We start from the raw sequence: 11,035 nt of genomic DNA, 5'->3' as shown, positions 1-11,035 counted from the left end.
GATGGCTGTCCATGTACGGTGAGTCACAGCGCTGCGCGGTGATTGGTTACGCAAACCACTCCGACTCCGTGATTGGCTCAAATCTAATTTTTGCTTACGTCATACGCAGCGAACTACAACAGCGAATGTCCTTGGCCCTTTAGACCCTCACGGTGACATTAACGACAAAATCACCGCTTCTGGCGAGAAACGTGCGGAAAGGTAAACCACATGCACTTAACCAACTTTTAAAACCAAAAGCGTGTTGATAGACTGACTGCTGAGTTTGTTTTGGATACAAACTGAGGTGAATTTCAGATTTGAGAGAGCTGTGGAAATCATGCGATACTCCCGTGTAACCAGCAGATGAGGCTCTCACTTTAATTATTGGTTTAAAGTTACACTAAACTCAATCTTTTGGCCGTCTCACATACTTAGAAATACAAAACTACATCCACACATTTAATCAGTTTTCCATTTTGAGCCTTGTACCGACAACTTTGTGCGTTGACAATACCATTGCTTCTATAGACAGCCAACCAACACTTTAAATGAAGAACACCTTTTGTAATATTACCCTTACAATCAATATTTTGAAGGAATACAAACATTTTACGCTTATATTAGTGAAGTAGTGTGTATATGAGTGATCAAATATCGAGGCAGTATAAGGTTTTAGGTTGTAACCCACCCAATCTCATGTATTACTCACATCACATTAAACCATCGGAAAGATGACTATAATAACATATTCACACAATGCACTAACAATACATTTGTTAGAAAGAAATGTCTTTATATTCAAAAAATTTTCAATTTTTCCATATTTTTCTTTTTTTTTTACACCCACATTTAGTTTATAGTCCATTGTGTCTTTTATTCATGAAGAAAACAATTGCATTTGAGTAGTCTTGCACCAAAACCTAAGCATAAACATGCAGTTCATGTACGACTCGCGTGCTTTCTGTAAATGACTAGGCTATTGGTGTGTAAATATTCTTACAGGAACTGCTCAACTATTGTCATGACAACATCACATAGTTACATATTCCCATCAGTAACCGCGGGAGGTAATAACTGCAGATGAATCTTGGTGGTCCCCATAAACGCTTCCAGGAATATACCAAACTGACCCATGCATGTTATGCAATACAAGCAAAAGATTCGATTTTCCAACACGCTTCCTTTCTCGTGCTACATTTGTTTCGAGCAAATTAAAAATCACACAGTTGTTACTGTATTCATTTTTATTTCCAAAAACTTTACAGCAGAATAAATGGCACAAAGGCTATGAATGAGATAAAAAAAAAAAGTGCATCTTAAAAGCAGACTGAAGATTTCAGAACGAAAGGTGCAAACGCAATTAATTTTAGTTCGTTAAACAAATACAAAGACCTGTTGTCCTCTCTGAGCAGAAACAACCGATCCACATCAATTTGGATATAAGCGAAAATGATTTCAATAACAGGAGGCATTTACAAATTCAGTGAATCAAAGTGTTTGATCATAAGAGAACCTAATGACAACATACAGATTGATTTGCAAGCACTGCAACAAAATACTAAGTCAGATCTCGAAGCAGCCAACGTAGAGCTCGCTTGCCAAAATAATTTCATACAGCGTGGTGGTGCACGGCCTCACCCACGAGCACATCTCTGGGGGCGCCGGGTGTGACTCAGTGGATTAAGTAACAGTGTTTGTCACAGACCATCGACACGAAACACTGCAGAAGATCAAACGCTGCTCTGGCAACCATACAGACATGTTAGGCAAGAGTTCCATTGCTTATGCGACCCAAAGCCCTTGCCAGCAATTTCCTGAAAACATCACTTCTGTTTCCAAAACATTATTGCCTTATTCTCATAGGATAGGAGGTCATTTCTGCAGTATTTGCAAGGCGGAGGAAGCATTCAGAGATTTCCATTAGCTAAGGATGCCTTTAGATTACAACACAAACTGTTCCACCTAACTCTATGCAGTTCTGTTTGCTTTATCCACATGTTCCACCATATAAAACACAAGTAAAATTTAGTAAAGAATCTGAAAGCACTTTACATTGTGTTTCTACACAGTCAATGCATGAGAAATGTAAGGCTTTGATTTATTGACAGATTAAGAGGTTTGTTTGTCCAAAAATGAAAACTCTTTTTGATCAAAGTCAAAAATGTCACCATTTACTCATCCTCATGTTGTTCCAAACTCACATGGAATGTTTTCCATACAGTGTGAGGGAATGAGAACAAAAATAGCCCAAAAAACAAAGCATGATAAAAGAAATCCATATGTCTAGTGCGCTATATTTGACATTTTTCGACGCCACACCTTGTCCATATGGAATGCATTTTTGCATTCCAGTGTGCTGATTTTCCATTGTCTTATTTTTATAATTATTATTTTTTAGGGAAACATGTTAAACAAATTCCTTTGAGCATAAAACTTCTGTGTTCTGTGTTGAAAAAACAGTCCACAAGAGAAAAGTAATTCAGATTTTTAAAAACAAGTCACGAGACCTTGAATCTTTCCAATTCCACTTCCTGCATTAACAATGCAAAAGTGCGTTCTTCATAATTGGTGCCTAACAGACCAAAATGTATGGTTGGTGGTCGATGAATTAGTCATAACCAACTGCGACACCAATTTTAAGATGTGTGTAAGATTCGAGCAACGTAAAGGGAATATTTTCAGTGAATAACTTTTTGGTATCTGGGGAAGATTTACAAAATAGCTTTAAAGTCGTATGGATTATTTTTAAGATTTTTTGTCATTTTTGGAGTGCCACAGGGTTTTATCCCCCTCCATTGATGTTTATTGTATGGAAACAAGCAACTGGACATTCTGCTGAACTTCATTTTATGTGTTTTATCGAAAGAAAGTCATATGACTTTAAAACAACATAAGATAAGTAAATAATGATAGACCCACTTTTTAAATGAACTATCCATTTAAAAGACTGAAATGAAGCATAATCTTGCAAACCTTTCTACCAAGACAAAGAATAACCTATAAGTGATTTTCAGAATGAAACTTGAGCAACTGTGTTTCCTTCTGGTGTCCAGCTGTGTTGTTTTTCAGATATTTCTTGGTCTTCATGTCACCCTCTCTGACCTTGGCTTGCATTTTTTTTAAAGTACAGTTTAGTTGAAAACTTCAGTAAACCAGACAACCTACATTTTATGATTAATACACCAATTCCTGTTGGAAACCCAATGAATATGCAACTATCTAGACCAGTGGTTCTCAGTCAGTTTTGTATCAAGACCTACATTTTACAATGGACATTAACTGGCGTCCCAACACAGTATTACAATTTATTATACAAAAGATTCATCATACAAATGTGAAAACATAAAACCTTAAAATCAAACATATATCTATTGGTTGATTTAGAATTGGTTTCTGACGCATTTTTGGGTCTCAACCAAGCAGTTAAAAACCACTTATCTAGACCACAACCAGGTAGCCATGCTGTGTTGAACATTTTAAACATAGTAAGCTGCAGTACAAACATAAAACCAAGGTGCTGATTCGGTCGATCTAGATGATTTAGAAAGGGTATGGACCCACAACAATGGTGAGTCTCAGCAGTGAGCTGGAACGGTAGCTCAAGACATTACTCTGGGTGACCATCTCCAGGTCCAGAACATGTTCTCTAGGTCCAGATAAGGGTTTGGTCATCACCAACATGGCGCTTACATTGCTGGAGCGCTGAAAGACAAAGAAAAAGCCAATCAGTGGAGAAAGTCTTCACCACAAGTCAGTGTTATAAATCACAGTAATCCATTTTTGAATGTAACAGAGTTGATGTCTTTATGTGTATTTCATTATGTCTACAGGTACATATTTCAAAAACAATAATATAATTGTGAGCAATGATGACTGATAAACAGCCTATTTTGGAAAAGGTATAATATGGGTTCAAACAAAAGTAAGTATCTCTCACAGTCTATTAGCTTTCCTTGTTTAAAGTTATACTGTCGTGCTCAATTGTTCAAGTCTGTTGTGGGAAAATAACAGTGATCACTCTTACAGAAAAATGTTTTTCTTGGCAGAAAGCAGAAGAATGCTGACTGTAAATAATCTGGTGTTGTGCTGTGCCAGCCAAGGAGAAGACATTTTTGCATTGATCTACAACCATAGATATTTTAAATGTAACAGGGTTGGCACTAAACTTGTTTTGGAACAATCTAAAAAATGCTGGGTTGTTTTGACCCAAAGTTGGGTTGAAACAAGCCAGCATTTTTGAGAGTTTTAGAGTTTTAGAGATATCATGAAACCCACATGAAACACAGGTGAGTATGTCATAAAGTCTCTATCAATTTTGTATTGTGTTTACAGTTATATTGTCAAGCTCAATTGTTCAAATTCTCGACAAAAAGCACAAGAATACTGATTGTAAATCATCAGGTTTTGTGCACTGATCTTCAACCCGATAACATTCAACCCCATACATTTTAAATGTAAAAGTTTTGGAAGATAAAAATAATGTGATGGGTTCATTCAAAGGTAAGTAGGCTATTTTTTACAGTCTTTTATCATAATTCTTCATTATGTTTATACTGAAGTTATATTATTACTGTGCATAGTACAACTTAGGTAAGGTCTTTAATTGACATTTTTGCATCTTCAATCCTGTAAGACCGAACCCCAAAACACTTGTTGGGTGGACATAAATCCTGTTTTTGTAGAGAAATGCCATGGGTTTAAATGGAGATTCAAACGAAGTATCCCTCATAAAAATATATTGGGTTTTCATTATATTAACAGTTATTTTTTCAAGCTCAATAGTTGGTTTATTATAGGAACATAATAGTGAATAGTCCTTTAGATACAGAAATACTTATATTTTCTTGGCAAAAACGCAAATGAACCTTGACACCAAATAAGCCAAAGGTGTTATTATACTTTTTTTTGGGTTGGCACACATTTTGGAAGATTCTCTATTTATTTATGGAGGCTTTACTGTAAGTAATATGTCTAGAATTTAAGAAAGCTACTGTTTACAAAGTTATCCAAACTTAACTGTTTTACATTTTTAAATTGTTAGAGTTTAAAGGGTTAGGTTTATGGTCCGTAACAATTCAGTGTTGGGTAAGTTACTCTAAAAGGTACAGTAGCTAATAATTACAATGTGACAGTAAGTAATTACAACAGTGTAATTATATTACTGTAATAATTACTCTTTTTGAATAGTATTGCATTACTTATTACTTTCTAAATCCAACATCAACCTTGACCAGTTGAACATTACAAGGATACACAGGAAACTGAACTTTTAATTCTTCCACATAAATCCTATAAAATTGCACAAGTTATTCTTGAACTGACCAAAGAGAGAAGGTCACAATAAAAAATGCATTAACATTAGATGTTCAATTTTGATTTTTAATCCACTTTTGTTTTATACAAAAGTGTGCAGTAGTCCTTACAATATTTAATGCAATTAGAATGAACTGTAATTAAATTACAGAAAACCTAAAAGTAATCCCTTACTTTACTTTTCAAGGGGAAAAAAATAGAAAAATTACAGTAATTAATTACTTAGTAATGCATTACACCCCACACTGCTAAAAATAACTAACTGCAAGGCTGTAATCACAGATCTAGCATTGGGGTAACTGTTTAAAAATCATCCACTGAAAAATCACATTTGTTAAGCAGTAATCTGTTTGTCATACAGTAATGTCATTGTAATGTAGAAATGTAAAATATGATATTAAAGTATTTTCCCCCCCAGAATGAGCCCCAATATAGATTTGCCCAATCTTACCCTCAGGTAGAATTCTCCTCCCTCATTGCCGGATTTGATAGTGAAGGTGTTTACCATGTTGGGATAAACACTGGTAGCTTGAATCTGGAAGATATCCGCAGGCACTGAGCGTTCGGAAAAGATACTCATGTACTTATAGACAATAACAGGCGGCAGTCCTCTGCAAATATTTGGTGACTGGCACCTACAGCGCCTGTTGATGGAGAGTTAAACAGATTTGTGGATTAGATAACAACACATTTTATTTTTTATCACAACACAGAGCATGATTTCATCAGCAGATTAGACGCACCCTTCGCCTGTTTTGACGTAAGGCTCGCGGCAGGGGTTTTTGGGATAGCAACGGAATCCTCCATAGTAATTCCAACACATTTCATCTTCTCTGCAGTTGTGTGTTGTTTCACACTCATTTATATCTATTAACAGGGTGGAAAAGGTCAGTGAGTAACATCAGAGGCCACTTTTCACAAAACTAATGGAATGCTTCCTAGTAATTTCCTGTTCTAGTTCTTAACAAAAAAAAAAAAGGCATAAATTATTGGATCAAAAATCTGCATTAATTATTCCTCATTAGTTAGGATGCTAGGTGTGCTATTTTATAACAACCTTTCCTTTAAAAACCATGTTTCTGACATTTGTAAAACCAAATTTTTCCATCTTAAAAATTAGGGGTGTAACGATATTCAAAGTGAACCGAAAAACACGATACACCGCCCATGATACATAGCTTCCCAACATTTTAGCCATGGCACAGTTTTGATCAGTTTATCATTGGTGGAGGATTTATAAGACATATATTAGCTACACCTAGACGCGCAGATGCTAAGACTCTTCTCTGCTCTTCAAACACACACAAAAACATTATTACATTATAGACATGGTGTTTTAGGAGTAAAAAAAACTGCTGTACTAATTCAAACATCAGTTCTTTATTTAAAGTTGCATTGAAAGTTCATATTTACATGTTGACAAGTCCTAATTGTGATATCAGGTGCATTCACATCACTTTGGTTGGAACAAGATGGTGATTTAACTTTTCTATGTGAATTCAGTTTTTATTTTTTCTACATCTACAAAATGATGAATGTGCATTATGGTGTTTTTGCTTTTTCTATTCAGTTTATGAAGGTGATGTAAATTGAATCATGTTATATTATATGATAATTATACAAATATTTTGTATATGTAACAGTTTTATTCTACATGACAAAAAAAAAAAAAAGTATTCCGTTCAACAAATTTACTGTCAATACAGATGCTGCATATCTATAGTCTGTGGCTGCATCCACTGCATCCGACATGTTTTCTCACTGAGACGGCCCCAACTTGGAAACTCACTTGGTGGCATTAGTGTGCGTTCAACTTGGGAAGTTGTGGTCTACTGGTTAGAGAGTCAGACTCCCAATCGAAGGGTTGTGAGTTCGAGTCTCGGGCCGGCAGGGTGCATGTACAGTTCTCTCTCCACCTTCAATACCACGACTTAGGTGCCCTTGAGCAAGGCACCGAGCCCCCAACTGCTCCCCAGGCACCGCAGCATAAATGGCTGCCCACTGCTCCGGGTGTGTGCTCACAGTGTGTGTGTGTTCACTGCTCTGTGTGTGTGCACTTTGGATGGGTTAAATGCAGAGCACGAATTCTGAGTATGGGTCACCATACTTGGCTGAATGTCACGTCACTTTTGTAAATACGATCAATCTGACATGGCTTGAATGCATCATGAGACACGAATAGCACACACTATCTGTGCACAGATCAGTACACTGATATGCATGTCTTGACTGTTTACGTTTACTTAAGACATGGCCAATGATGTTTACAAGGAAATTCTCAAAGACTGGCACGTTGGCCAATTTTAAAATCTTGCTAACTACCTATAATTCCCTGAATGGTTTAGCTCCTTAGTACTTGAGCAAACTCATATCACATTATAGTCCTCCATGTCCGCTGCAATCTCAAAAATATGACCATTAGGTAAAACCTAGAATATTAAAATCAACTGAGCGTGGCAGATCCTTTTCCTATTTAGCACCCAGACTCTGGAACAAACTACCATCATTATTTGGGTGGCCCAAGACCCATCTCTTTAACCGGACATACGCATAATACAATATCAATATCAAGACCATGGAGGATCAGCACCTGGAGAGGACCTCTACAGCCCTGAATTTTAGCGAAGACGAGGACAACTAGATGAACCCCAGAGACAGATCCCCTGCAAAGACATCGCCACCACGATAACCATCTGCACAAGACCACAGGAACCAGACAAGTCCTCTGCTCAATCTGACCTGTGTTACAGCCTGGAATTAAACCACATCATGCTGGTTTCATCTAGCCAGAGGAGAACTTCCACCCCCCCCCCCCAACTGAGCCTGGTTTCAAAGGTTTTTTCTCCATTGCTGTCACCAATGGACTTTGGTTCCTTGCCGCTGTTCCCTTTGGCTTGCTTAGTTGGGGGCGATTAAGTTCTGGCAATATTGTCAGCTTTATTGGAAGAGAGCAGAACTGGATGATGACATCACTCAATCATCAATGAACTGACCTTAACTGAAAAATGACTCTTTGTTATTGTCTTCTTGCATTATTGGCAAACTATTTTCCTGTTTGACACCGTAAAGCTGCTTTGACACAATCAGTATTGTACAAACAGCTTTATAAATAAATGTGACTTGACTTGACTTTAGGAGACAGGGAGAAATGGGTATGTACCTTGGCACATCCGCGTCCCTTGGAGCTGGTATCCGTCAGGACACACACAGTGGTGTCCACCGGGCTGATTCACACACTGGAACTGACACATGTAGGTTGAGAATTCACACTCATTGATATCTGGAAAACACAAATGAGAATGACATTCACAGAATGATAACACATTGTTCTTTACTGTGGTTCCTGTCCATTAAGGCCCAATCCCAATTCTACCCCTTAAGGGGTAGGGGAAGGGGTTATAACATAGAATTGGAATTGGGCCTTAATGTCTGTGGACTAAATTACCTATATTTATACTGACACTGCAAAACCAGAAAGTCTCCACATGCTTTTTCTCTTCATTTGAAACAATATATCAATAGTTGTTTACACCAATGATGATGATTATAACTATAAACTTTTAATAATCGTTCTAATTCTATAAGAATAGCAAAGCCCAAATCCCAGCTATAGTGATGACAACAACAATCTTGTTAAAATCATGTTCAGAATAATTTCTTTCCCCCAGCTAATAAACAATAAAAACACTAACAGCCAATTAGAATCCAACAACTTTATGCTTATAATAAACAACATTATTGTCTGCTGGTGTGGACACTAATAAAGTTACAGTTCTTAGTGTAAACAGTCTATTTAAATCTTAATTTAATTATTTATTTATTCATTGATTGACTGATTGATTGAAAAAAATGTACTTCAGGTATCTTCCTTTAAAACAAATACCACTTAGTTTAATATTTTTAATCATAAGATGCAAGTGCATTGCGACATTTTTAAGAGTGGTTTAAGTCTGCAAATAATTTTTGTGTAGCTTGTCAAAGACATATATATATATAACCAAACCTACATCAAATGTAGCATTTCGGTTAGCCTAAGGATAGCCCGCTAACAGATTAGCCTCCTAAACTAACTAACATAGCCTGCCATTGGAAAGCATGCATGCCAGTTACTAGTAATCAAAACAAACCTTAATAGAATTTATCTTACATCGTTATACCTATATTTTCTTAATTATTATAAGATATTCTTACATTCAATATAATATCCACACAAATGGGGGAAAAACATTGTACAGTGTTATCAGCATTGTAATACTGTTTGACTATGATTATATTGATCTGATTGGATGCAACAAGATGTTAGCTATACTCCCTCATAATGAGACTCATAATGTACTCATACACTAAAAAAGCATAAAAAAATACCCTGGCAGGAGACCGAGTCTGAAGCCAGTTCATATCCGGCTTCACATTGGCAGAGGAAAGAGCCAATCAGATTGTAGCACTGATGTTGGCAGGGGTTTGCAGTTAGACATTCATTCACATCTGAAAAAAAAAAACAAACACAATTGAACATTAATGATAGATGATGAAATAAAAAATGAGAGTGCATGAGTAATAAACAAAATAACTGGCCATTGCCAATTGCCCATTTCATTCAGTCCCTCAAATAACAGCACTTATTTAAAACAACAGGTAGAATATTCCAAAACACACTATTTTCTGCACTGCTAATCATTCTTTGGTATGTCTGGCGAGGTTTCCAGCTTGATTCTGGAGTGCAGAAAGTGTCCTTTCATGCTGTGAGGGCCATCGTGGGTGGTCTGCGCTTATCTGCCAGGTTTGGTCAAGTAACTATATACAAAGCCCTAAGAATAGGCCAGTTTTCTGTGATTCATACACAGACTATTGGATGTGCAACACGCGTGAGTGCAATACCTCCTCATCCAAACAAGGCAGATTCTTCCTAGGCTCCTAAGTGACATATTTGAGGCATTAATGGGAGAATAATGTCAACGCACAGATCCAGAGACCCCTGGGAGGCCTCTCGCAGAGTGTTTCTTAAGCTTTGCTGACCGGTGTTTGGGCCCTTTCAGGGGGTTCAGCACTGCTGATAGCCAAACATGCTGGAAAAAATGAGTCGAGATCTCGTGGGCGAGAGTTCAGATGAAAAATGTGCTGTTTTCTTGCCCACCTCTTTAAGAGAGACACACCTGGACTCTGTGATCTATCACATGACTGTGATTTGATTCCAGCAAACCGGTGTTAGATTCCAGAGGAATCACTGCCAAGGCGCTTATGAAAGAGACTGGCCAACAAAAATATGTAAACATTGCAGAAAGCCTGATGCTCTTTTGCGGGAAGAGGCCCGGGCTAATTGTTAACTCATTTTAATGGGCTGAGAGATGCATGTCCTGACTCATACTTCCTCAAACAAAACCACATAAACTCTGGTAGCTGTTTGACAGCAAAAAGCACAGTCGATGAAGGGCCATTTGACCCATGATTGGTCTTCAAAGGTTTGTGGGTGAACCGACAAACAGTCCATTTGAATGTAAGAATATTCCACACAACAATGGCTGAAACTGCCAGTTTTAAAACAGTGGATGGGACTGTACACTAGTCTGAAGTGATGGTTATACCACATGACATGGAAATGAAAACTTTTCTTGAAACTGGTATTAAAGCTGCAACTGCTACATTTTACTCCTAAACGGTATGATCACCAGCAACACCACAACCAAACCAATGCTAACCAATGGAAACATTACAGCAAACTCGATCAGTGCAAATGACTGCT

General features: G+C 37.2%; 1 protein-coding gene across 1 annotated transcript in view; it reads right to left on the bottom strand.

The window, feature by feature from the left end:
- Positions 1-3,262: 3,262 nt before the first annotated feature.
- Positions 3,263-11,035, bottom strand: part of LOC127943043 (EGF-containing fibulin-like extracellular matrix protein 1) — a 15,972-nt gene continuing 8,199 nt past the window's right edge. The window contains exons 5-9 of the mRNA XM_052539152.1: positions 9,661-9,780; positions 8,456-8,575; positions 6,039-6,162; positions 5,747-5,939; positions 3,263-3,684 (exon numbers count right to left, since the gene is read on the bottom strand). Coding sequence (XP_052395112.1) covers positions 3,523-3,684; positions 5,747-5,939; positions 6,039-6,162; positions 8,456-8,575; positions 9,661-9,780 — 719 coding nt within the window. The 3' untranslated portion in view covers positions 3,263-3,522. The remainder of the gene's footprint in view (positions 3,685-5,746; positions 5,940-6,038; positions 6,163-8,455; positions 8,576-9,660; positions 9,781-11,035) is intronic.

This window comes from Carassius gibelio, chromosome A22 (genome assembly GCF_023724105.1).
Source record: "Carassius gibelio isolate Cgi1373 ecotype wild population from Czech Republic chromosome A22, carGib1.2-hapl.c, whole genome shotgun sequence".
NCBI lineage: Eukaryota > Metazoa > Chordata > Actinopteri > Cypriniformes > Cyprinidae > Carassius > Carassius gibelio.
This window is presented reverse-complemented; position numbering and strand designations above follow the sequence as displayed.